This window comes from Myripristis murdjan, chromosome 7, assembly GCF_902150065.1.
Source record: "Myripristis murdjan chromosome 7, fMyrMur1.1, whole genome shotgun sequence".
NCBI classification, from domain to species: Eukaryota; Metazoa; Chordata; class Actinopteri; order Holocentriformes; family Holocentridae; genus Myripristis; species Myripristis murdjan.
In genome coordinates this window covers 25,941,703-25,969,556 of record NC_043986.1, presented here as the reverse complement: position 1 = coordinate 25,969,556, position 27,854 = coordinate 25,941,703, and the positions used below count along the sequence as shown (strand labels likewise).

The following is a 27,854-nucleotide window of genomic DNA, read 5'->3' as shown; positions in this document are numbered from 1 at the left end:
AGCCATGGGATCACGGAGTTATGGAGTTCAGAAAGAAAAGAAATAATAAAATAAAAATCCTGAAGCTTTTTTTTTTTTTTTTTTTTACATGCACTGAGGTTGCAGGTGACTCTCATGTAAACAAGGTAGAATTCTCCTGCAGAAATGAATATCCTGCCATCAGGATGATCAAACTGACTCCTGCATCAGGTTGAATGGGACGGTGGTCATGAATCAGTTTTCTTGGCTACAAGGATATTGCTGTTCTCTCAGCCCGAGGTTGTGCTTCTTATTGCATCTTGCCACAGGGGAGTGTTTTTAGGAGACCTGGAGGTGTACAGATCCTGGCAGGACAGCAGGTGGCAGTCGATCTCCCTCTTAGCAGAGTCAGCATGCTACATGCTCTGCCTTTGTCCTTGTCAGTGGTAGCAGTGTACCAGATAGTTATGGATGTGATGATGATGATCGACTGATGGTGCTTGGACTGCACTATCATTGGCTTTGGCACATTTAGCTTCTTCAACTGCCGCCACTGTCTGTACAGTGTTGATCTGCACGTTGTTTTGGACAACAGACAGTGTCTCCTACCTGCAGGCTGACTTGTCCTCACCAGAGATGAGTCCAGTGAGGGTGGTTGTTGTCTACAAACTTCAGGAATTGGACTGACTGTGACTGCAGGAGCAGCTGTGTGTATACAGGGAGAAGAGTAGAGGGGAAAGCACATAGCCTTGAGGGGAGCCATTGCTGATGGTCCGGGAGTCAGACACGTGTTTCCAAGCTTCACATGCTGCTTCTTGTCAGATAAGAAGTTGGTGATCCACCTGCAGGAGGAGTCAGGCACATGGAACTGGCAGAGCCTGTCCTGCAGCAGAGCTGTGTTAAATGCGGTTGATGGAATCACAGGATGATGGTGTCAAGACTGTCCCATTGTCTTTCAAATCAACAGTAGTTCTCACTCAGGACACTGGCCAGGCATAAGTCATCTATTAGTGGAGTGGGGGGCTTTCAGTTTGTAGATGCTGATCTGGTCAGAGGCCCAGTTATTTTCTGAGAACTGCTGTTGATGTTTCTCAGTTGTTTAGCACCTCTCACCACCTCCCCAAACCTGTATTTAGACTCTTTCAACCAGACCTTGTCCCCACTCCTAAATGCCTCCCTTTCCAACCATAGTTCTTTGAGTTTAGCTGTAAACCAGGGTTTGTCATAGAAATATGTACAAAATGACCAATAGGACATCTAGATGTTTTCTATTTGATTTAATGGAGAAGCCATATAATCAATGGCTTTGTAGATTTCTCTCACTATAAGGGTAATGCAGCTTAAACAAAACATTGCAAGTTACATTGAAACACTGAAAGTCAAGTTAACTTTGGGGTTTGTTTTGAGCTGTGGGAAGTGAGTGTAGGAATCGATAAGCTCCTCCCACAGAACGCCCAGAGGCCAGGCCAGCTATGAGAGTTCCAAGTAGGAGGAAGTGGGAAGTTAACCAAACAAACTTAGTTTCCAACAGATCACGAGCCGGTAAGTTCCTAAGAATGTGGTTTTATCAGCTTGCTATTGTTTTAGTTTGATCAGCATTCAGGTCAGAGGTGTCACATTCAGCTTAGACAGAGGGACTGTAGGAAATGCATTCCTTGTAACTTGAGATGTGTGTGTGTGAGAGTGCGTGTGTGAGAGAGTGACTGGCAGAGTGGGAGAATACTGCACACTTTAACATAAGGTGCAACACTGTTACTGTGTGTTCATTGTTGGGTTACACTGTAACATCTATGGCGTCTCTCTCTTTCCTTGATCTGTAATTACGCTCCTTATTGCTCTGTGAAGAACTTTGTGACTAAACAGGTTTGTGTGGTGCTTTTTAGATATGAATGTGACTTGACTGGATGGCAACCAGTCAACGTCTTCATGTTTTTTTCCTTCCTGTCCTCTAATGGAAAAGTTGAGACTGGACTGTGAAAAAACTCCATAGGGCAAAGTCTAAAATAGTATCGACCAGCCTGATATGCTGACCCAGCTCACAGTGCTGCATAACACACAGCAGCTATTAGACAGAAAGCGTGAGGATCCTGCCATACTGGTAGAAGTACAACTCAGAATGTAGTACTTAAGTCCTCGACTATCTTGAGTTCTTTAGTCCCACTGTAACACTTCAGAGCTGCTCTGTTATAACACCGTATCAGAAACATCGGGCAGCGATTTCCCCTCTAAATGGTTGTGGTATATTTAGCATTTCAGGAGGAAGCAAGTCACGTCTGTGTGACAGTGTATACAGATATCAGCCGAGGGAGACAGAAGTGTAAGTGGCAGCTGGTCACTTCCTTGTGAGGTTCAGGAGTTCCCCCTGTCAAGTTAACTGGAAGAGGGACTGAGGCAGAAGACCCAAGCGTTTAAAGCAATGTTTACTTGTGTTTGCCCTCTTTGTATCTGTGTGTGTGTGTGTGTGTGTGGGTGTGGGTGTGTTTGATAGAGAATATGTCTCAGTGTGTGTCTGTCAGAATGTGGACTAATTACTTTAAATGTTTACTTGTGTTTGATTGAGAGCATTCCTTCACTGTATGCGTGTGTGTGAGTGGGTGTGTGTGAATGCATGCATGTGTGTGTGTAATTAAAAAAAAAAGCGCAAAAGAGGAAGGTCTAGATTGTTTAATGTTTGTGTGCATGCATGCGTATGTACAGGACTCTCTTATAATATATTTAATATAATATAATATATATATAATATATATATATAATATATATATAATATAATATATTTTAAAATATCTTATAATCCATTAATGTGAGACAGCAGTCTTTTTTGTGTAGGTGTGTGCATGCATGTGTGTATTTGAACATATGTGTGTATGTGTATGTGTAACATTCTGTTTATATACTAATGTGTGTTTGCAGAGAGTATTCTTAACTGTGTGCATGTGCGCATGTGTATTTGTGTGTTTATGTGTGACAATGTCTGTTGGCACAGGAATGCGTGTTTGAGAGAGAAAAATCTGTGTGTGTGTGTGTGTGTGTGTGTGTGTGTGTGTTTTATTTGATTTATTTTATGTATTTTATTTCAGTATTATTACTGTTAATATTGTTGTTTTATATATATAAATATGTTGTTACTATCATATTCTGTATGTCAATTACTTGTTTTCTATAGTCCTTTAAAATCTCGTAGGCTTCAAATAAGCTCACTAGGTTTTCTGCCTCTCCCTGCACTGTATATCACTTGTTATTTATTTATTTATTCAAAAGCCTCTAGGCTGTAGTTGTATTTATTTATTTTTGGTCATATTTTTAACTGTGCCAAAATAAACCTAAACTTGTGCACTCGAGGGAAAAAAAAAGTGATTGTGCATTTGTTAATTAAGTTGTGGGCATGTGTGCACATGTACATATGGGTGTGATCCTGTGTTTTTGTCCTGAACTAACCTACTTTTTTTTCTTTATCTGGCTCACCTGATGTGACATTTGCTCTTGTCGAGACTAGTTCAGTGCAATCAGCAGGGAATCAACAGTCCCATTGTGTGCCACTCGACTGGTAGGTGGACGCTGCTCATGTTAGACTGATACCGAGCACAGCGTAAAGGTCAGGGAGAAGAGATGTGGGGCAATTCTGTGTTTTTTTGTGAAAACAGATGTGTCATCCTAATGTGTTTATTTTCATGACTGCATAAGGTGATTGTCTGTTTTCTCACAGCTCTGCACCATGAGGTCTTTGTCCTTCATCCTCCTCTTCCTGGTCTGGGGCGTGTGTGGCGTTCAGGGGGCGACAGTTTTCAGAATCTGTGCCTTCAATATTCAAAGCTTCGGAGAAGGCAAAGCTAGCAAAACCAAAGTCATGCACACAATTGTCAGGGTAAGACAAACACAGAGGTGGATTGGTTCTTCAATATTTGCTCCTTGTCTTGAACATTTGTGATTTTTGTTTTTGTATGAGCCCCATGTTTTTGTGCCGGCTGCATAAATCAGTGCACTTTGCCATTTGATCTTCTCTCTGAGCTCTATCATTTCATCTCTGTGTTTTATTACTCTGCAAATAACTAAAAGGTTTCGATTCTGGCAATGTGTGTCTGTCTGTGTGTTTCAGATCATCGCCCGCTGTGATGTAAGCTTGCTTCAGGAAGTGAGAGACCACAGACGGAAAGCTTTCCCACAACTGCTTGCCCAGCTCAACAAGTGATGAAACGCACATACACACATTAAAGTTATCCGCTGTCCAAATACAGCTGAATTGAGGTCAAGTGGACTCATCTGTAGATTCTCGAAAAGGTTTCACTTCTCATTCAAGAAGCTTCTTCATTTTTTGGATGAGAGATGAAATGCCTTCGAAAATCTACAAACAAGTCCAGTTTCCTCTATGATCATCAAGTCTAAAGAGTTGTCTGTATCTCCAATTTTATTGTCTCTGCCCCTTCAATATCTCAGGTATGACAGTGCTCATGAGTATGATGCTGTGCAGAGTGAGAGACTGGGCAGATCTGACACGTACCAGGAGCAGTACGTGTTTGTGTACAGGTGAGCTGAGCCATCTGGGTGTACACATGCTTTTATGAGTGTGTATGTGTGTGTCTCTGTATGTACACACACATGTGCCATTCTTCTTCTAATCTGCTGCTCCCATTGGGGGAGGTTTGTCATTATGAATACATGCTGCATGCAAGCTTTGGTCAAACTTACAGTGGCTATATTTCTACATATTATTATTATTATTTTTTTATAATACTGTATCATTATTGTGGCATTAATCCACATTGTCTTTTTAACATAATCCACATGATCTTATTTGGTCGAGGGCACTTATTTTTATAATTCATATTTCATTTCTATGTCTACTAGAAGGCTGCTCTACCAGGTAGCCAGGATTTGCACAGAACTTGGTAGAGCAGCTTTCTCATATTTTGCGCCATGCTCATGGAACAATCTTCAGAACACATTACAGCTTAATGATCTGGTCTCCCTGGGAGACTTCAAAGCTCTGATAAAAAAAACTGTGTTACTGAAGAGTGCAATTGCTATTCCTAAACTGGATTTTGTTGTATGTGTCTGTTGTCCTTTGCCTGTTCTTAATGTGTTTTATTTTAGAATTTTTGTAACTCTGTAATGGTGTGCTCTTCTTGGCCAGGTCTCCCTCGAAAAGGAGATTTTAATCTCAAGGGATTTCCTGGTTAAATAAAGGTTACATAAATAAATAAATAAAAAATAAATATTACTTATCATTTCACTCATGGTGGTGGAGATTTTTCTCTCTAGAATTTAAGTAACTGCAGCTGACCCAGTTTTACCCCACAGATCAATGAAGTGTTTCTGATTTTGATTCTGAAATGATGCACAACACATCTAGATATTTTCTATTTGATGTAATGCTGCAGCAATAAAACAATGGCATCTTGGCTTTGAATATTTCTCTCAAGATGTAGCTTCAATGATGCCATGTAACCAGCACGTACAGAAAAATATGTGACACTGTCAGACAATATAGAAAAAAAAAAATCTAACTTTGAAAGCACTTAAGGGGAAATTAAAGGAAAAATCAGGGTTCCAGGGGCTGGGAGTCACATGCTCTCAATGCACATGTAAAGTCAACCTGCAGACATTAAAGGTGAGGATGCTTTTGTTCTGTGTGTGCAGGACAGGAACAGTGACAGTGACCGATCAGTACCAGTACCCAGATACACTCAAAGGAGACATTGATGCTTTCGCCAGAGAGCCTTTTGTTGTGCGCTTCAGTGCTCCCAAGACAGGTAGGCTCACCGACACTCAGGACGCAAGTGTGGAGAAATCCCATTTTAGTTTATGTGTATAAGGATGGCACAAAATTGCAATATGGCAAAGTGCAATACCCAAATTAGAAAAGCTGGAATTTCTTTTAGTAAAAGTATGTGATAAAGCATTGTTGTAAGTAAAGTATTGTGGTTCTACAGAGATGTTCTGGCTTACATTGTTTATTTTCCAGATGTAAGAAAAATCAGCAAAAATCACTCCATTGTCATTTTAATATCATTTTAATTGAATATAAATATTACAATGCAATGTTATCAATCCTACTAAAATTATGAATCATATTGCAGTCTCAATATTTGTAAAATTAATAATGCATTTTTTTTTTTTTTTTTTTGTTACCATATTGTTCAGCCGAAATGGCAACCTCCCTGCATTTCTCCAGTTTCTCTCTGTCTCATAAGTGAATTTGACTCATTATTTTGAAAGTGAAATTTGGCTGTATAATAAAGCACTAGTCATGCTTTGCTTGCATAGATCCTTTCAGATGCAAGTAACCACTGTGGTTTTTGCACATTTTGTCAGCAAGCAATCGCTGGTTAACAGGGACGTCTGTTTCTCTGTCTTTCTTCCTCTAACTGCATGTTCAGCTTTAAAGGACTTTGTCCTGATACCCCTGCACACGTCTCCAAACAACACCACAAAGGAGCTTGATGCAGTTGTTGATGTTTTTAACGATATCAGGAAGAAGTGGAAAACTGAGGTAAAAAGTAAAGCTTGCTGAATATGGCAGTTTGATAATACTGTATTGTTTTAGATCAGCCAATAAGGCCTAAATGCATTGAACTGAATTGAACTGAACTGAATTGAATTGAATTGAATTGAAGTGAAGTGAAGTGAAGTGAATTAAATTGAATTGAATTGAATTGAATTGAACTGAATTGAGTTGAACTGAAGTGCTTTTCTATGTTAACCCTTTGAAACCTGAGCAAATTGACTTGATTTCTTTCAAAAACATGGGGGAAAAGACAATGAGCAATGTAATAAGAAATGTCCCAAAAATTTGCCAGAAATTAGTAAAAGAAAATTGTCCTGAAAAATGTAAAAAAAAAAAAAAAAAAAAAAAAAAAAAAAGAGAGAGAGAGAGAAATTATGCAGAATAACCCTTCAGCATTTCTGTGTGTGCATGTGTAGAATGTGATATTCCTTGGTGACTTCAATGCTGACTGTGGCTACCTGGCCAAGAAGAACCGGAAGAATGTTCGCCTGATTACCGACCCGGCTTTCATTTGGCTGATTAACGACAAGAACGACACCACCGTGCGAAAGTCCACTGACTGTGCCTACGACAGGTAAACTCACCGTGCTTTTAACAGACAGTGACACATCTGCCAAAGTTACAGAGAATACACAGCTGTAAGCCTTCATACCACATTAATGTATTTTTGGTTCATCCTGTCGTGATATATTCAATATTTGTTCAAGTTCAAGTTTATCTAGAGCCACATCTCTGTTTCCAGTCTCAAAGAGCTTTACAGGCCCACAAGTTTACAAAAACCAAACAGGATGACACTCCCTTGAAACCCAAAGATAAGATAGGGGAAAAGGGAGGAAATCTTGAGAAGGACCACAGAAAAAGGCAGCTCAGTAGGTGCTGGCCAAGTGGGAAAATTAGCAAATTAAATTATCCAGTTAGACCAAATCAGAGCACAAATCAAACTGCAAAGTTACAAAATGTAGTGTCAAATATCAAATTAAATTAGTCAACTTAACTTGTCGATTGCATTTTTGTGCACTTGGTTGGTTAATTGGTTCTGTTTGGCTCTGCTCTTATACATGTTGCCTAACAGGAGTACATAAACCACTTCTGACTTTGTTGTAACACTTGTAGTACAAGAAGGTGCCTGTTTAGGGGGTGAGGGATGAAAGAAATCTCTCTGTTGTAGAAATGCACAATGTCTAAAAATCATGACATAAAACTTGCTATATTCTTTAATTTTGGATGCTGTAATATGGTGATATGAGTTGTCTTTTCCTGGTTTTAAAGGCTGCATTATAGTAAAGGGTTACCATTTTCTCAACTTATTAGACTGTTCTAGCTGTTTTATTATTTACCTCTACCTACATGGTCATAATATCCACATTAGTAACAGCTGTTTATCAAAAATCTCATTGTGTCAATATTTTGTGAAAGCACCGCTACTCATCCCGACAGTATTTTCACATCATCAATAGTGAAGTATTTGGTCAAAAGTATCATCATATCATCAGCGTATTTGATTTTGTCCACATCGCCCAGCCCTACACTGTAGCATAGTGGTATAGTAATGATAAAAATGGCCTTAATAGTAGTATAGTAAAATGACACAGGACCACGTAAATCACTGTATTATTCAGTTAGCTGGCCTTCCACGTGCACAGTCAGAGCCCATGATCCAATTCAAGGTGACAACAGACCACTAGTACTGTCAACAAAATGTAACATGACATACTTATAGAACAGCTCATGCCTCAGCATGAAGGGTGAGCTATTTATAAGAAAGTTGTTTTACTAGTGAAAACAAAACATCCACAGGCAGTGAAACAAAGACTGATTGTGTCAGCTCTGTGTATTTCAACAGGATCGTTGTGCACGGGGAAAAGGTTGCCAGAGCCATTGTGCCTCTTTCAGCGAAGCCGTTTAATTTTAAAAAGGAATTCCGGCTTTCGGAGGATCAGGTGAGAAAATAGCTGTGGAAAATTAAACTGTGGTGTTATATGGGTGAACATTGTCTGTGATTGGTCAGCTGTTTTCTTCTGTGGTGTTTCTGCTCAGGCGTTGGAAGTCAGTGACCACTACCCTGTGGAGGTCCTGCTGAAGGCCAGTGCATCCAGACAACAGCAAGTCTCCCTCAGCCTCCTCCTCATCCTCCTCGCCTTGACATTCAACTGCAGCTGAGCGAACATGCAGTGTGTGTGTATAGTGTGTATCGTGTGTGTATAGGAGGGAGGTACGGGGTCTACACTCTTCCTGAATAAACCAGAGGATCGAGACATGAAGATGTACCACAGCTCCCACCCTGTTCATCTCTTGGTCTGAACTGGCACAGAAATCATCTCTGGTTCTTCTCCTTGTTTCTCTTCAGCCACTTCATCTGCCAAATGTAATAAAAACAATAAGCGTCAATGACCTCAGGGATGGAGTACAGCACATGCCTGTACACTCAGCCTAATCTCAATCTCAGGGCAGATTACATGATGAACTGTTGTGAACCAGCGCAGCTTCACAGATCTGAACTACCTGCCAAATAATGGACTCTGATAACACTCCATAGCTAACACTTTTAAAGGAGGGCGCTCCAGACACTTGCAAGCACTTCACAGAAAAAAAATCAATGTTCCAGTTTACAATCATATAAAATATATATTTTTAATAATTAATAATTAATTACACCATTAATATTTTTTAAATACACATTAGAATACAATCGGCAAACTTAAACAACATCCAAGGCACACTGTTCCACTGAAAAAATGTTAAAAAGCCTTTTTTTTTTTGATGTGGCAATGTAATGATGTTTTAATAAATCTTTAATACATTTGAACAAAAGTGTATTTTTCTGTTTGTTTCTTGTTTTGTTTTAAGAAAGGTCTGTCTTACCTGTTCCACAGTGGCATTCCCCAATGTGGGTCAAAAGGATCAATCTTACTTGTGTCCATTACAGCACCTCCATTTACGCATTCCTCCTGCTTCCTTATTCCTCCTGATCTGATAAAACTGATAAAACTAAAACGTAATACATGTAATTTGCTTTGACCAAGAGCCATTCATCAGCTATTGCTTTGTCACCAAAAAAAAACATTGTCTGCCCACCCTACCACAAGCCATCACACTGTACAACAAATCACATCTGTCAGACAGAGACTTGCAACTGTCTGCTGTATAGTTCTGTTCTTAACACTGCATTACCAGCACCTTAACTGTTTTTGTACTTATTGTACATCACCCAGCACCTTAACTGTGTATTTACTATCCATCACCCAGCACCTTAACTGTTTCTGTACTTATTGTACATCACCCAGCACCTTAACTGTGTATTTATTATCCATCACTCAGCACCTTAACTGTTTATTTATTATTTATTATCTGTATATTACAGCCTAAGTTAATATACACTCACACTGTTTTTCAGACTGGAGGGGAAGTGGATTCCTTAAGAGGCTGAATCAAGGCGGTTAGTTCCTTGTCCCAGTCCCGGGCGTTCAGGTTCTGCCACTTGGTTCTTAGTCTCCTGGTTTCATACTAACTCTCCTTATCTATACAATCTATACAATCATGCATATACTTCAGCGCCATCTGTATATTGTCATGCTCATTCCATATGTATATTTTCACAACTCGTATCTCCTTTCCTTAGGTTAGCCCTTATTGTATTTTTTGAGTCTTTAGTCTTTATAGTCTCTATTGTATATTTTTAGCCTTTATTCTTTTTTTAGTTAACTTTATTGTATGTTTCTACTGTTGCTGCTGGAACACCAGAATTTCCCTGGTTGGGATCAATAAAGTATATCTATCTATCTATCTATCTATCTATCTATCTATCTATCTAAAAGGATCAATCTTACTTGTGGCCATTACAGCACCTCCATTTACGCATTCCTCCTGCTTCCTTATTCCTCCTGATCTGATAAAACTGATAAAACTAACACGTAATACATGTAATTTGCTTTGACCAAGAGCCGTTCATTAGCTATTGCTTTGTCACCAAAAAAAAAAACATTGTCTGCCCACCCTAGAAGCAGTTGCGCCACAGACAGCGGGATCAGAGCCAGTTTTGTGAGTTGCAGGGAAAAACCCACAGACGGTTCCTGGGTCAGGTGCATAAATAGCAGGTGTGACAGTTCCAGACATTATTAGTCGCTGTGGCTCCGGTAAAACCATGCTCTGCTTCAGACTCAGCTCTGCACTGTGTGAGTATACAACTGAGGAACTAAACAGAAACACCAGGGCTTTAAATGAACTCAGGAAGCTTTGCAAGATTTGTTGCTTTCAAATATATCTTTCTTTATATTTGTAAGCAAACCGCCGGGTCCCTACACTTGATCTTAAAGGGACTTGATGGGGTTTCAGAGTGCGTAGGATGAATTCATCTCTTTACTTTTTATTGGAGTTCATTTGCAACTTAGACGTCAGCAGGCATATTGGTTATTCTGTAGGTTCTCAAATTTTAATGGGAGGTGATGTACACTGAAAAACATCCATAATTGAATCATATATTTAATACTGTGGTTAAGTAGGATTGAACATACACTTTAACATCTCACTGAGTCCCTTGAAGAGAGCTGGCCTTGGCTTTGTAGGCAAGGATCACAGAAATGTCTCCTTTTTTAACAACCCAGGGTGTTTCGCATAGAACTCTAATGAAAAATCCTGAATAAATGTGTTTTAAAATAACATAGTAACACAATGAAGTCACAGGGTACATTTGCAAGGCACAATGTATTGAGTTGTAACATTACATAAAAACTATGTTGATCGTTCAAATTCTAAGGTTTATTTTAGATTTAATATTATTTGTAGGCTCCAATAATTTCTAGACACAGCTAGAATCAGTTTGAAGTCCACTGAATGTGATGATGTTTCTTTTCAGTCCTGGCAGCAGTTTGTTGTTTGCTTGCAAGTTCAGGTAAGTATGCATATATCTGCTATGAGAGTACTTGCATGTATTTTTTACAAATTTGCTGTATATGTGGTTGAGATTTACACCTCCATGTTTGCATATTTGGTGTTTTAGTGGTTTACCCAGAGAGAGTCACCACCTGTGACGAACATACTGTCCACCGCCTGAGCTGTGATGGGACTGGTAACGTTCCAAAACTTCCTGTACTCTGTAAATTTACTCTGGCGGGTTTAAATAGTTTGTGTGTCTTGGCTGCCTCAGAGAGATGTGATTGTACTTTGATCATATGATCATCTTATTTTTTTCCGTGTGTTGTGAATAACAGCGAGTGCAGTGATCAGTGTGGTGTCATCTTTCTATGGACGGGCCGACAGGGTGACCTGCAGCGCTGGCAGACCTGCAGCACAGCTGGCCAACACAGCGTGCTCTCTCCCAGGCACTTTGGAGATCGTGAAAACCAGGTACACAAGTCTGAAAATTCATTGATTGCTTTTGTCAGATGCTGATGATTTTTACTTTGCTGGTTAAAATGATGCCTTTTCCCATTCTTCTTGCTGGCTGTAGCAGCTATTGTAGCCCCCCTTAGCCATCTTGAAACCCTCTGTGCAGGATACTAAGCCTTACTTGCTCCTACCAGCAGGCTGTGCTGCAGCCATGACTTGGGTTATCCTGTGTCATCCACTTCCTCCCAGTCCTTACGTCTATGCCAGCCTTGCAACAAGTAGGCGCTTGTAGAAGAACGAATGCTGTGTCATTCAACTCGGATGCCGTGCTGGTGGCACCGGAAAGAAAGTCATACAATGACCAAAATTAACATCCTCCACCTTGCATCCTCCAGCCAACATGGATGCTGTCACAAAAGTTTAATTGTTACAACCCTGACAAACTCTGTTCCACAGGCCTGCTGGTGGCACTAAATGAGTTACTAAAGTTGACAAGTATCATCATCTAGCCAGTGTGAAAGCTGTAACCAAATGTCATGGCGATGAAATAAATATTTTTTGAGATATCAGTAAGATTAAAAAAAATCACCTGCTGGTTGTGCTATACAAAAGGTCATGGAGTCAGACATCCTCTAACCAAAATGAAAGGTGCCACCAAATTTCATGATGATTCACCACTGAGGCTGGGCGATATCCAAAAAAAGTTATAATGATAAAATTGATCATCTCAGCTGACATCAACAATTATCTATCTTTAACTATCTTTAATTATCTTTATATGTATCTGCTAATTAATATGTCACCTTTAAATGCATTTAAAGGTGAAATCAGAAGACAATTATGTTGACATTTATTGACATGTTATTGAAAATTGTTTACATTTATGTTGATGAAAAATACATTGTAATAAACATTGTTATACTTTTGTTATTATCCAGTAATATCCACCACCTAGATTTTGAGATATACCCTTCTTGACTTGGCTGCTGACCGACTGATCAGCACAACAATGTGTAGGGAAACACTGCACATTACAAACAATGAACAAAATAAATAAATAAGTCAACAGATAAATAAATATTTTTTAAACTAGTGCAAAAGCACTTGATGTATAAATGTTTAGTGCTACTTGTATTGAAGTGGCTGATAAGGTTTCTGAGAAAGACCCAAGTTCCCACAGAACATTCTGGTTTAAGTTGGTATGATTTTGAAACGGGCTCTCCTGCTCTTCCAGGTGCAATGGCAAGAGGATCTGTGAACTAAATGCAAAAATTTTCAGGGCTTCTGATCCCTGCTATGGCACCTACAAATACATGGACACCACGTTCATCTGCCTGCCAGCCAGTGAGTCAGATATGTCCATGATGATAATAGCAATGATAAACTAAGCTGAAAAGAAGTCTGATAAGTGCGATGTCTAATCTGATTCTTGTTACTTTGACAGTTCATGTTATTGCATGTGAGCACTCTGCGGCACACCTAGGTTGTGGTAAGATCACATTTACTATTTTTTTTATATGTACAGTGTGTAAACATGATTTGCATAAAAAAGCTCACCTTTGTATTTTGAAATTCATCTTTGTGTCTTGCTGCACTCAACCCTTTAGTCACCTGATCATCAAGCTAGAGGTTATTACATTTTTCTTTCACTTATCATACCAAGTTTTTCCTGTCTCTCTCTCAGATCCAGGGCAAATTATTGTCGTCCACGGCGCTGATTATGGCCGCCGTGACCAAACCACATGCTCTTACAAACGCTCTGCCTCTCAGCTCCAAAATGTCTACTGCTCAAGACCCACTAACAAAGTGGCTGAAAGGTGCCGTTGAAAACTCTTTTGTTGTAACTTTAACTCTAGTTTGAGGAATACAGTGTTAGCACCAAGTTGTGCAAATATGTTTAAATGTATTAGTGGGGATTACATGGAAATGAGATTACTTGCATGAACCTAGGAGGACTTTCAAACCTGTCCTCATGTCCTATCCTCTGTCCACAGCTGCAATGGGAGAAACAGCTGCACTATCTATGCAAGCAACTCAGTGTTTGGGGACCCCTGCCGTGGCACTTTCAAGTACCTGGAGCTGGCTTACACTTGTGAATGTAAGTGCCTCAAAGGGGCTGTTTCACTCTGCTGAAGCTAACCGCGGGGTGTGACAAGTGCAGAAAAATTCAGAGGCTGTAATATGGCATAGGGGAAAAAGACACCTCATCTTGTTTCACAAAAAAGCCACCCTGCACTAGCAGTTTTTGTGCCATTTAAATTAAATTGTCTAAAATTGTCTTGTCATTTTTCTGTCATTTTAATTATTGGTCTAAACTGAGATTTTTGTCTGTTTTTCCAGATCCTGTATGATCCTACCCCCTCACCAGCGCAGCCTGTGTGACCAAATTACACCAATCAGTATATGAATCAATACATTAATGCTCTGTCATTTGTTCACTGAATAAAATGCAATGAAATGTGTCTTATAAGTCTGTGATTAAGTGCAATGATTACAGAAATGCAGGAAGTAAACAGAATCAACTAAATGAAAATCTGGGTCACAACAGGGTGTAGACGTATTAAGCATGAAAAGCCCCAAACAAAACTTGATTTCATTTTTGACCAAAAGTGACCACCAAAAGTGTCCCTCAGTGTCTCCTAGTTGCCCCCTCTTTCCAGGATTTCCGCCAGTGATGGCAATAGTAATAATGTGGTTATCAAAATGAAGAGGAATCTTCATTCGTGGAGTATGAATGCATTCATACCACAGCCGACTCCTCTCCAAGCTGTGCAGATGAAATTCGGGATGCCTCAAGGTTCTGTCCTACATCTCTTTCTAGTTTCACTCGGTATGCTTCCTTTGGGCGATATCGACTTCCATTGTTATGCAGATGACATGTGGGTTTATCTCCCGATACATCCCTCCAGCCCCACCATGTTTTATCTCCCAGATGTAAAACACTGGATGGTCAAACTTTTCAAAGACAATAAATCTGAAGTTGTCATTTTTGGCCCACCACCTCAACTTTAAAGAGGAACTAAACCCCAAACCCAAATCTGTGTGACGCTAGTAAGTTCCGTGTCAGGACGAGGTCACTTCCTCTTCCACTTCCCACTCTGCACATGTGAGTGTTTGTTTGTTGCTTCTGCCGGTGTGTGCGCTTCCACTGTAAAGCTGGACGTTACTTATTCCACACTCAACGGTGAGTTGAAATTTTTAAACACGGTTCAGTGTCGCACGTTGTCATCTGGTTGCCAAGAAAAGTGTTGGAAAAAAAAGTTTGATAAATGAGACTGAGTTATATGGTCGGTGCTTTTCGTTCCTAATGCTAATTGCATGTAATTTTCCATTGAGTTAGCTGGATAGCTCATGCCGATTTGCAAGACCTTTGAATGTATGTATTTTCTGAGATTTATATGCCGGCTACAATGATTTCTGTTGAATCAATGATGATGATTTACCGATTCATGTACAACTAAAGAAAGAAAAATAAATTTAAGTTTGAATGCTAATTTTATTTATTTGATCTGACCTTTTAGGTCAGGTTTTTTTTTTTTTTTTTTTTTTTTTTTTTTTGCATGAGCAAGGATCTCTATCCTGAAACACAGATCTCCACTCTGGATGGCGAGCTACCCCGAGCTTATCGAGTCTTCCCCTCACAACCTGTGGTAGGAAAGAAAAAAACTGAGCTCGACCTCCTTTGAAACTATGGAACTCTAGCACAGAGCAACTTGACATTGACATTTAAAGGGCCAATGTTTTTGTTATATTTGCCATATTTTGTTTATTTTTATTATGTGTTTACTATGTGCCTTAATTTAATACATTTATGGTTAAGTCTGAATTTTGCCTGATGTGTCTTTCTTTGGCATTAAAGAGCAAATTGCAGGTTAAATTTTTTACAAAAGTTATACTTAACCTTGTGTGAAAATGACCATTTGAAAAGTTAATGCAGGATTTAATGTGCTTTACAAGACATAAGGGCATGTATTTAGAGGAAAAACTGTCCATTTTGAGCAAAGCTCCTAAAAACATTACTGACCAAGACACCTGCCCAGTCCTCCACTGGTTCTCCTCGCACCACAATTGAATCTCTCTGACCGTTATTTCTTCTGACCCTGGTCTGTTCCTGGTCTCTTTGACAACTAACAGGCTCGTAATTATAAGGCTGTGGTCCGTCATATTGATATGAATACACATTCCCAACCTCTTCAGTGTCACAACTAGCATTAAGATCCATTATTTTCCTATTGTTCAAATTGACCGCACTCCCTCCCGCTATGTCACTTCCGGTTTAGCTTTTTCAGATGCGGAAGTAAAATTCTCTCACAAAAACAGCTCCAGAGGTCACTGTAATATATGTATATGCGTATTTCAATGAAAATTCAGTTCCTACATCATTTTCCTACACATTGTTTCCCTGGGGTCTCCAACCTGCAATATGCTCTTTAACACACATTGGGGCTCCATGTATTCTGGTTTCTGGTTTGCAGTCAGTTTATTTAGCAAATAATATCACTTGATCATTCAATCATCCTTGTTGCACTAGTTACATTTATGGCGAGCTAGTCAGGAGCTGAGCCATCTGGGTGTACACATGCTTTTGTGAGTGTGTATGTGTGTGTTTCTGTATATACACACACATGTGCCGTTCTTTTTCTAATCTGCTGCTCCCATTGAGGGGGTTTGTCATTATGAATACATGCTGCATGCAAGTGTGGCAAGTGGTTCGGTCCCTCCTGGCCACTGTGTGGCACTGTGCCAGGTTGTGCCATCTTAAGCCTTAGGCGGCGCTTATATAAGCCAGGTGCGGCCATGCCTGGGTCTTCCTCTTTCCCGAAGCATTTTCCGGGGTAGCTGCAGCATCGTGGGCAGCTGGTGCTTTTGTTTGGTGTGGCGGTCGACGAGGGTCATATTACTAGTGATGGGAAAATGAAGCTTCCTGAAGCAATGAGGCTTTCCAGCCCATTGCTTTGCCCTAAGGTTCGCTACTCGAAGCTTCATTCAGTGCTCACTAGCCCCATCTGTTGCTAGAGTTAAACTATGACAGCCAAGTCATTTAAATAGATTTCGCGATTAAGCAGTGACAGAAAATGAATGAATGGATGGATGTTATCACAATATAGAATAGTGTTTAATCCCTGTACAATAATAATAAAGTCTACAGTGTTTTATATAACCCTGCTCTCCCTTTTTATTCCTAAACATTTTCGATACCTTCTTTCCCATTTTGGTTTGTGCTTTTCATGGCCATCAATGTTTACTAACCTTGAATTAAAAGGTTACGGTGTAACAGTGAATTAAAAGGTTACTATATATATAGTAACCTTTTAATTCACTGTTTAAATATCTCTTCTGGTATTTATTCCTTATATTCCTTATTAGCGCATATCAAATCAGATAATGTGTGATATGCATGTGTAAACAGAATAATTCAAAGAACTTGTAATTGACTTTTTTTCTTGTCTTTGTGTGTGTAATCACCTTGTGAATTTTTATAGTGATATCTGAAAATAAATTTTGAACCCTTTCCCCTGTGTGTTAAAAACAGTGTTTTTTGGTAATATATGGTCATAAATAGGTGATTTTCAAAACTTTCCACCAATGAGATTTCCTGGGACTTTTTTTCCCTCACTCATACTGAGGATACAAAATCAGTTGAGTTTGCTTCTCTTGCAATTTGTCCTAGGTTTTTTCATAAAATGACTGGACTATTACTGTTGAACGTGCAGCAGGCATCTCGGTGACGGTCTCCACCTGTTTGTAGCGTGGCTGACCACTGGCCCAGGGGCGGACGAACTGCTCTGCTGGAGGCTCGCTGTCGCGTGGTTGTCTGTCGACTTGGTGAGTCGTCATTTGTCTGTCTCGTGCTGCTATCACTAAAGCTCCCTGTTGGCAAATATTTATGGTGTGTTTTTTTCTGCTGCAGCATTTTGATTGTTTTACTCCCGCCCTCCACAGTGAGGTTGCACTGTGGCACAGCTTGAGGGTATGTACCACGCTAAATTTGCTATCCAACCATTACTTAGCGGTTCATTGACAATTTTTATCTGTTTGTGCTAATTTTCTGGTGTTTTTCAGCTACCGACCCAGGATCGGCTGCTGCTTTGGCTTGGCTCTGCTTTTCGTGTGTGTGTTGTGCTCCCTCTCACGGGGTTACGTCGCCGGCCAGCCACCGGAGCTGCGAGCCGCTAACCCGCGGCGATAAGGACCGGCTTTGTCCCCACAGACAGTGCATGGCCGGACCCCACACGCATACTTATACTTTTTACCCCGGAGGCCGGCCCTATAATAAAGAAGCGCCTGCATAGTGGGAATCTGCTTTTAAGTGTTTAGTCATTGGAGAGTGGCCTTGAGTTATTTTTTTGTTTTGTTTGAGTGAATTGTTATTGGTTTGTTGTCTTTCAAGTTAAATATATTTTTTTATATTGATTATTGTGGGGTTTCTTTTGTTTATTTTTCCCTTTTCTGTTGAACAAATTATTTGTTTGCTTGTTGTTTTTGTTCCTTTTTTTTTCAATTATATTGTTTATTTAGAGAGATGCACCAGGGGTCAAGCGGCTGGTAGTTTTAACCCTTCCCTTCCTCTCTCTGGACAGGTGCTGAGGCCCCCAGCAGCAGCCCGGTTTCCTGGTGGTGGTGTTTCCTTCACGTTCCCTTCTTGGTTGGTGTGCAGTGACACGGGTGCATAGTTTGAGGACTTTTGTTTTTCCCTTTTTTTACTCCCCTGCTGCCACGGTAAGCCCCAGCCCTGTCCGACTGCTGTCCCTCTACCAGTCTTTTTTAAATAGTGTTGTGATGTTACCCTGGTGCTCTATTTGTTGTGATTTCTTTTTTTGTTAATAAACATTTCTTTATTTAAACCGTCTCTGCCTGTGATGCTGCGAACCTGAGTGGCCCCCTGTGCATTAGCCCTTTAACTAATAATTTCCTGGGGTGAAACTCCCCAGGTGGCGTTGTCGCATAGGCTACTATATACACTACTCACAAAAAGTTAGGGATATTTGGCTTTTGGGTGAAATTTATGGAAAATATAAAAAGTTCACGCTACAGTGATATTATATCATGAAAGTAGGGCATTTAAGTAGAAGCGTACACTGGTGATTTCCTCATCTCAAACAATTTCTTGAAACAAAAGCCAACAACAGTGGTGGGTATACCACAACAAAAAATGTCAGTGTCAATAACTTGTCATGTGCCCTTGAGCATCAATTACAGCTTGACAACGACATCTCATACTGTTCACAAGTCGACTTATTGTCTGCTGAGGCATGGCATCCCACTCTTCTTGAAGGGCGGCCCTCAGGACATTGAGGTTCTGGGGTACAGAGCTCCGAGCCTCTACACGGCGACTCAGCTGATCCCATAGGTTTTCTATGGGATTCAGGTCTGAGAAAGTGCAGGCCACTCCATTTGAGGTACCCCAGTCTCCAGCAGCCATTCCCTAATGATACGACCTCGATGAGCTGGAGCATCAAACACCTGATGTGTTGGCCCCTTTGCCTTCACTCTGTGGTCCAGCTCACCCCAAACCATCTGGATTGGGTTCAGGTCCGGTGACTGTGGAGGCCAGGTCATCTGCCGCAGCACTCCATCACTCTCCTTCTTGGTCAAATAGCCCTTACACAGCCTGGAGGTGTGTTTGGGGTCATTGTCCTGTTGAAAAATAAATGATGGTCCAACTAAACGCAAACCGGATGGGATGGCATGTCGCTTCAGGATGCTGTGGTAGCCATGCTGGTTCAGTGTGCCTTCAATTTTGAATAAATCCCCAACAGTGTCACCAGCAAAACACCCCCACACCATCACACCTCCTCCTCCATGCTTCACAGTGGGAACCAGGCATGTGGAATCCATCCGTTCACCTTTTCTGCGTCTCGCAAAGACATGGCGGTTGGAACCAAAGATCTCAAATTTAGACTCATCAGACCAAAGCACAGATTTCCACTGGTCTAATGTCCATTCCTTGTGTTTCTTGGCCCAAACAAATCTCTTCTGCTTGTTGCCTCTCCTTAGCAGTGGTCTCCTAGCAGCTATTTGACCATGAAGGCCTGATTGGCGCAGTCTCCTCTTAACAGTTGTTCTAGAGATGGGTCTGCTGCTAGAACTCTGTGTGGCATTTATCTGGTCTCTGATCTGAGCTGCTGTTAACTTGCGATTTCTGAGGCTGGTGACTCGGATGACTTGTCCTCAGAAGCAGAGGTGACTCTTGGTCTTCCTTTCCTGGGTCGGTCCTCATGTGTGCCAGTTTCGTTGTAGCGCTTGATGGTTTTTGCGACTCCACTTGGGGACACGTAAAGTTTTTGCAATTTTCCAGAGTGACTGGCCTTCATTTCTTAAAGTAATGATGGCCACTCGTTTTTCTTTAGTTAGCTGATTGGTTCTTGCCATAATATGAATTTTAACAGTTGTCCAATAGGGCTGTCGGCTGTGTAGTAACCTGACTTCTGCACAACACAGCTGATGGTCCCAACCCCATTGATAAAGCAAGAAATTCCACTAATTAACCCTGATAAGGCACACCTGTGAAGTGAAAACCATTTCAGGTGACTACCTCTTGAAGCTCATCAAGAGAATGCCAAGAGTGTGCAAAGCAGTAATCAGAGCCAAGGGTGGCTATTTTGAAGAAACTAGAATATAAAACATGTTTTCAGTTATTTCACCTTTTTTTGTTAAGTACATAACTCCACATGTGTTCATTCATAGTTTTGATTCCTTCAGTGAGAATCTACAATGTAAATGTCAAAACTAATACTACGAGGATAGAACCCAATCGCACGACTCAAACGAGGGTTAAACTTAATTCTTTTAATTAGAAAAGTAACAACTTAAATATCAATACAAAGTGACAACAGAAATATACTATGACAAAAGTATCAAAGAAACAAGAGAACAAAACTATGACAAAAGGAAAACAAGGCAAAGTAACAAAGAAAATACAAAACCTGACGTGGCGAGACTTGACTTGACCTGGAACATGGAGCAAGGAGCAAGGAAGAACTGAGGTCCAAAACACATGACAAACAGGACGAACTGGCACAGGACAAAGGGAAACACGGACTATATATACACACAAGGTAATGGGGAACAGGTGGACACAATCAGGGCGTGGCAGACAATCAACCAGGGGAACACAATAGGAAGAACAAGTTACCTGACACAAGAGGGAAGTGGGGTTTCAAAATAAAACAGGAAGTCACGAGACAAGACACAAGAACAAAACAAAACATAATTTTCATGGCATGACAGTAAATAGTCATGAAAATAAAGAAAACGCATTGAATGAGAAGGTGTGTCCAAACTTTTGGCCTGTGTCCATTGCCTTGCTCTTATTTGAAAAAAAAAAAAAAAAAATCTCTGTTGTTGAGGCTCTACAGTTCTATAAGCTTGACATTTTAAAACATGGTTAGTAAAAATGGATAATTCCTGCTTCCCTAGAGACAACAGGCCAATGTGCCTGATAAAAGCTGTCATGTCAAAGAAGCATGCTGAACTATTGTTCTAACTGCAAACTGACGAAATAAACTGTGAAGAAATCTATCCATGTGCATAACTGCTGGCCGAAACAAACTCCATTGTGCACGTCCTCCGGCGCTTTTTTACAACCATAAGGAGTGACAGCGGGGACGGCCAATCACACATTAGTAAGAAACGGCAGAGCCAATCGATGAGCGATATTAGGTTAGAGGCGGGACTTCTAGCAGAGATCGACTGTTAACCCTTTGTGTACCAGAGGACTTGACTAGACACTGATGGACAAAGGCGCTTTGAGTGTTTGTTGTTGCTGTTATTTGTGAAGCCGTGCGAGCGCCTGTGAGGTGTCATACCAGATTGCCTGATGTGTAATCACATGAGTAAGCTCCCCAAATCAGTCATGGGAGAAACTTAAAAACGAACACAGTGTTTATTTCACAGTTTAACGCCCCTCCCCCCCAAAATTAACAATAATAATAAAAAAAATACATTTCCGTGAATTTTTTCGCGGAACCCCACTTTGAGAACCGAGGATCTAGAGCCCCAAATCTCTGTTTCCAGTCTCAAAGAGCTTTACAGGCCCACAAGTTTACAAAAACCGGTAAGGTGCTGGCCAAGTGGGCAAATTAGCAAATTAAATTATCCAGTTAGACCAAATCAGAGCACAAATCAAACTGTAAAGTTAGAAAATTTAGTGTCAAATATCAAATTAAATTAGTCAACTTAATGATTGTATTTTTGTGCACTTGGTTGGTTAATTGGTTCTGTTTGGCTCTGCTCTTATACATGTTGCCTAACAGGAGTACATAAACCACTTCTGACTTTGTTGTAACACTTGTAGTACAAGAAGGTGCCTGTTTAGGGGGTGAGGGATGAAAGAAATCTCTCTGTTGTAGAAATGCACAATGTCTCGATATCATGGCATAAAACTTGCTATATTCTTTAATTTTGGATGCTGTAATATGGTGATATGAGTTGTCTTTTCCTGATTTTAAAGGCTGCATTACAGTAAAGGGATACCATTTTCTCAACTTATTAGACTGTTCTAGCTGTTTTATTATTTACCTCTAATTGCATGGTCATAATATCCACATTAGTAACAGCTGTTTATCAAAAATCTCATTGTGTCAATATTTTGTGAGAGCACCGCTACTCATCCCGACAGTATTTTCACATCATCAGTAGTGAAGTATTTGGTCAAAAGTATCATCATATCATCAGCGTATTTGATTTTGTCCACATCGCCCAGCCCTACACTGTAGCATAGTGGTATAGTAATAATAAAAATGGCCATAATAGTAGTATAGTAAAATGACACAGGACCAACTAAATCACTGTATTACTCAGTTAGCTGGCCTTCCACGTGCACAGTCACAGCACATGATCCAATTCCAGGTAACAACACACCACTAGTACTGTCAACAAAATGTGATATGACATACTTATAGAACAGCTCACACCAAGGAAGTTTCATTACTAGTGAAAACAAAACATCCACAGGCAGTGAAACAAAGACTGATTGTGTAAGCTCTGTGTATTTCAACAGAATCGTTGTGCACGGGGAAAAGGTTGCCAGGGCCATTGTGCCTCTTTCAGCGAGGCGTTTAATTTTAAAAAGGAATTCCGTCTTTCGGAGGAACAGGTGAGAAAATAGCTGTGGAAAATTAAACTGTGGTGTTATATGGGTGAACGTTGTCTGTGATTGGTCAGCTGCTTTCTTCTGTGGTGTTTCTGCTCAGGCGCTGGAAGTCAGTGACCACTACCCTGTTGAGGTCCTGCTGAAGGCCAGTGCATCCAGACAACAGCGGCCCTGCGTTCCAATACTCATACTACCATACTATTTAGTAGGGAAAAAAATAATTAGTATGTCCCAATACATACTAAACTACATACTTTGTAAGGGCAGCTGCAGTACATACTAAAAGTAAAAAGTATAAGTATGCGATTTGGAACGCAGGGCAAGTCTCCCTCAGCGTCCTCCTCATCCTCCTCACCTTGACATTCAACTGCAGCTGAGCGAACATGCAGTGTGTGTATAGGAGGGAGGTATGGGGTCTACACTCTTCCTGAATAAACCAGAGGAACGAGACATGAAGATGTACCACAGCCAGTAGTGGTTTTAGGCACGGGCGAAGCGGGCAGCCGCCCGGGGCGGCATATTTTCATGTCACGTGGGGGGCGGCATGAGCGCAAAAAAAAAAAAAAAAAAAAAATCATCCTCGCTGCAAAGCAGTTTTCTATTACCGTATTCATCTGAATATAAGACAATATTTTTTTCCATTTAAAATGCCCTGAAAAAACGCCCTCGTCTAATATTGGGGTCTAAGCAAATACACATGTATTGTGCTTGCATATAAACCAGTAGGTAGGCTCGCCTGATGCCGCAATTACCGGCGAATGGCCGCATTGCGCAGTCAATAATCAACCATGTTGTCTGTGTCATTGTCCGTTGTGCTGCTGCAGCCGTGTATGAACAAAAGTTGATTTATAATGAGAGGATGGCAGTATGTGTGCGCCGCTCACCTGTCAGATCCGGCAGACCTGACCGGGTGGGCGCGGCACCTGTAAGCATCAAGCCGGTGCCGCGACCGGCCCGCCTGATGCTGACCGGTGGCTTTTATTTTTTTTTTTATACAAACAAGATTTTGTCCATATAAAAAGTATTTTTCCAAAAAAGGTATTTGTGCAGGTGTTGGCGCCCCTGCTCTGGGAGGGGCGCGTGTAGCCGCCAGAGGGGCACCGGTAGCGGCCGTTATCGCTTGGAAGTTGTCGCCCTTCCTTGGAAGTTGCGCCCTTCCTTTCTAGCCGCGCGCGCGCGCGTGCGCGCGCGCGGCTAGAAAGGAAGGGCGCAAGGCAGTAATTTCGCCCAGGGCGGCAACATGGGCAGAACCGCCACTGACCACAGCTCCCACCCTGTTCATCTCTTGGTCTGGACTGGCACAGAAATGATCTCTGGTTCTTCTCCTTGTTTCTATTCAGCCACTTCATCTAAAAAAATGTAATAAAAACAATAAGCTTCAATGGACTCAGGGATGGAGTACAGCACATGCCTGTACACTTAGCCTAATCTCAATCTCAGGGCAGATTACATGATGAACTGTTGTGAACCAGCACAGCTTCACAGATCTGAACTACCTGCCAAATAATGGACTCTGATAACACTCCATAGCTAACACTTTTAAAGGAGGGGGCTCCAGACACTTGCAGGCACTCCTGTTTACCACGTCATGGCATTATTTTCAACTTTAGCAGGGCAGTAACTGGAATGGGTTCTTAATCCATTCTTTCTAGTTATTTTAGTTTTAGCGGTGGAAATAAATAATTAAAACATGCTAGATCTAACCTTACGACATATCTTGGTTCTGAGAGAGTGGTCCCAATAAGGCACAGCCTGAAAAAAATTCAAAGTTTGGTCCTCAGTCGCTCCAAAAGTTTATATTTTAGACAGAAAGCAACAAAATCTGATTTAGCACCTTTTATTTAGTAAATATACGAAGTTTCATTACTCTTAGATGAAAATTAATAAAGTTACAGCACACTGAAGTTGTGCCAAAATACAAGTCGTCAACTGAAGTTCGCTGAAAACTGACCAAACTCACATGGCAGTACCTCACTTTGAAAATTCGCCAAAAATCGATTTTTTGTCCAAAGAGGGTGAAAATTGAAAGGTGTTCATAAAACATGTTTTTCTGACTATGGGATCAATGTCATTGAAATCTGAGTCGCCACAGTGACACCCATTTGATGATCTGACATGGAACGACCCTGCTTCCTTGTTCCTCCTGATCCGATACAACTGATAAATAATGTGCAATACATGAAATTTTCCCCGCGTAATTTGCCCACACCAGAACCAGTTGGGCCACAGACAGCAGGATCAGAGCCAGTTTTGTGAGTTCCAGGGAAAAAACTCACAGACGGCTCCTGGGTCAGGTGCATAAATAGCGGGTGTGACAGTTCCAGACATCATTAATTGCTCTGGCTCCTGTAAAACCATGCTCTGCTTCAGACTCAGCTCTGCACTGTGTGAGTATACAACTGAGGGACTAAACAGAAATACCAGGGCTTTAAATGAACTCAGGAAGCTTTGCAAGATTTGTTGCTTTCAAATATATCTTTCTTTATATTTGTAAGCAAACCGCCGGGTCCCTACACTTGATCTTAAAGGGACTTGATGGGATTTCAGAGTGCGTAGGATGAATTCATCTCTTTACTTTTTATTGGAGTTCATTTGCAACTTAGACGTCAGCGGGCATATTGGTTATTCTGTAGGTTCCCAACTTTTAATGGGAGGTGATGACTTTTGTTTTCTCAGCAAGTACACTCAAAAACATCTATAATTGAATCATATATTTAATACTGTGTAGGATTCAGTGTACACTTCAACATCTCACTGAGTCCCATGAAGAGATCTGGCCTTGGCTTTGTAAGCAAGTATCACAGAAATGTCTCCTTTTTTAACAACCCAGGGTGTTTCGCATAGAACTCTAATGAAAAATCCTGAATAAATGTGTTTTAAAATAACTTAGTAAAACAATGAAGTCATGGGGTCTACATACAATTGCAAGGCACAATGTATTGATTTTTCAGAGTTGTAACTTCACATAAAAGCTATGTTGATCGTTCAAATTCTAAGGTTTATTTTAGATTTAATATTATTTGTAGGCTCCATTAATTTCTAGACACAGCTAGAATCAGTTTGAAGTCCACTGAATGTGATGATGTTTCTTTTCAGTCCTGGCAGCAGTTTGTTGTTTGCTTGCAAGTTCAGGTAAGTATGCATATATCTGCTATGAGAGCTTGCATGTATTTCTACAAATTTGCTGTATATGTGGTTGAGATTTACACTTCCATGTTTGCATATTTGGTGTTTTAGTGGTTTACCCAGAGAGAGTCACCTCTTGTGGAGAACATACTGTCCACCGCCTGAGCTGTGATGTGACTGGTAACGTTCCAAAACTTCCTGTACTCTGTAAATTTACTTTGGCGGATCTAAATAGTTTGTGTGTCTTGGCTGCCTCAAAGAGATGTGACTGTACTTTGATCATGGATCATCTTAATTTTTTCCCTGTGTTGTGAATAACAGCGAGTGCAGTGATCAGTGTGGTGTCATCTTTCTATGGACGGGCCGACAGGGTGACCTGCAGCGCTGGCAGACCTGCAGCACAGCTGGCCAACACAGGGTGCTCTCTCCCAGGCACTTTGGAGATCGTGAAAACCAGGTACACAAGTCTGAAAATTCAGAAAGACATTTTATATTATTAACCCCTTGATTGCTTTTGTCAGATGCTGATGAATTTTACTTTGCTGGTTAAAATGACGCTTTTTCCCATTCTTCTTGCTGGTTGTAGCAGCTATTGTAGATGTAAATGAACCTGATTTCAGTTTTGCAAAAAAACACTTGGACACACTGTCAGAGAGTGTAGCTGCCCTTGATGTATAGATGTTTAGTGCTACTTGTATTGAAGTGGCTGATAAGGTTTCCGAGAAAGACCCAAGTTCCCACAGAACATTCTGGTTTAAGTTGGTATGATTTTGAAACATGCTCTCCTGCTCCTCCAGGTGCAATGGCAAGAGGGTCTGTGAACTAAATGCAAACACTTTAAGGGCTTCTGATCCCTGCAATGGCACCTACAAATACATGGACACCACGTTCATCTGCCTGCCAGCCAGTGAGTCAGATATGTCCATGATGATAATAGTAATGATAAACTAAGCTGAAAAGAAGTCTGATAAGTGCGATGTCTAATCTGATTTTTGTTACTTTGACAGTTCATGTTATTACATGTGAGCACTCTGCGACACACCTACATTGTGGTAAGTTCACATTTACTATTTTTTTTATATGTACAGTGTGTAAACATGATTAGCATAGCAAAGCTCACCTTTGTATTTTGAAATTCATCTTTGTGTCTTGCTGCACTCAACCCTTTAGTCACCTGCATTTCAAGCTAGAAGTTATTCCGGTTTTCTTTCATTCATCATACCAATTTTTCCCCGTCTCTCTCAGGTCCGGGGCAAATTATCGCCATCCACAACGCTGTCTATGGCCGCCGTGACCAAACAACATGCTCTTACAAACACCATCACCAAAATGTCTACTGCTCAAGACCCACTAACAAAGTGGCCGAAAGGTGCCGTTGAAAACTCTTTTGTTGTAACTTTAACTCTAGTTTGAGGAATACAGTGTTAGCACCAAATGTTGTGCAAATGTGTTTAAATGTATTAGTGGGGATGACATGGAAGTAAGACAATATTTTCTCTCAAACATATATGAGTAAAATGAATGTCTTACCCTGTCACCCAGATTACTTGCATGAATCTAGGAGGACTTTCAAACCTGTCCTCATGTCCTATCCTCTGTCTACAGCTGCAATGGGAAAAACAGCTGCACTATCTATGCAAGCAACTCAGTGTTTGGGGACCCCTGCCGTCGCGTTTACAAGTACCTGGAGCTGGCTTACACTTGTGAATGTAAGTGCCTCAAGGGGCTGTTTCACTCTGCTGAAGCTAACCGTGGGGTGTGACAAGTGCAGAAAAATTTAGAGGCTGTAATATGGCATAGGGGAAAAAGACACCTCACCTCAGTATATTTTTATTGTGAAGCACTTTG

At 40.7% G+C, this 27,854-nt stretch overlaps 2 protein-coding genes across 4 annotated transcripts in view; both read left to right on the top strand.

Annotated features, from left to right (window-relative positions):
• Positions 1-1,449: 1,449 nt before the first annotated feature.
• On the top strand, positions 1,450-23,349 carry dnase1l1 (deoxyribonuclease I-like 1). 3 transcript variants are annotated; one of them, XR_003928482.1, is made up of 10 exons: positions 1,450-1,500; positions 3,662-3,820; positions 4,052-4,140; positions 4,390-4,479; positions 5,593-5,705; positions 6,333-6,445; positions 6,877-7,034; positions 8,304-8,400; positions 8,498-8,672; positions 23,288-23,349. XR_003928482.1 is itself a non-coding variant. In XM_030056111.1 (9 exons), exons 2-9 carry the CDS (start codon positions 3,671-3,673, stop codon positions 8,618-8,620), a joined length of 933 nt encoding a protein of 310 aa, XP_029911971.1. In that variant the 5' UTR covers positions 1,450-1,500; positions 3,662-3,670; the 3' UTR covers positions 8,621-9,220. The 3 variants fall into 3 exon arrangements, 2 of the variants coding, with proteins under 2 accessions (XP_029911971.1, XP_029911972.1); XM_030056111.1 differs by lacking the exon at positions 23,288-23,349 and having other exon boundaries at positions 8,498-9,220; XM_030056112.1 differs by lacking the exons at positions 1,450-1,500; positions 23,288-23,349 and having other exon boundaries at positions 3,427-3,820; positions 8,498-9,220.
• LOC115361433 (uncharacterized) overlaps positions 10,509-27,854 on the top strand; it is a 32,249-nt gene continuing 14,903 nt past the window's right edge. Inside the window, exons 1-8 of the mRNA XM_030054802.1 lie at positions 10,509-10,632; positions 11,313-11,348; positions 11,457-11,525; positions 11,668-11,803; positions 13,020-13,129; positions 13,230-13,274; positions 13,470-13,602; positions 27,612-27,715. Coding sequence (XP_029910662.1) covers positions 10,602-10,632; positions 11,313-11,348; positions 11,457-11,525; positions 11,668-11,803; positions 13,020-13,129; positions 13,230-13,274; positions 13,470-13,602; positions 27,612-27,715 — 664 coding nt within the window. The 5' untranslated portion in view covers positions 10,509-10,601. The remainder of the gene's footprint in view (positions 10,633-11,312; positions 11,349-11,456; positions 11,526-11,667; positions 11,804-13,019; positions 13,130-13,229; positions 13,275-13,469; positions 13,603-27,611; positions 27,716-27,854) is intronic.

Excerpts from the sequence above, each read along its gene's own strand:
- dnase1l1 (XM_030056111.1), top strand. The coding sequence starts at position 3,671 with ATGAGGTCTTTGTCCTTCATCCTCCTCTTCCTGGTCTGGGGCGTGTGT. Across the intron at positions 7,035-8,303 it reads ACTGACTGTGCCTACGACAG|GATCGTTGTGCACGGGGAAA; the intron begins GTAAACTCACCG and ends GTATTTCAACAG. Across the intron at positions 8,401-8,497 it reads TCCGGCTTTCGGAGGATCAG|GCGTTGGAAGTCAGTGACCA; the intron begins GTGAGAAAATAG and ends GTTTCTGCTCAG.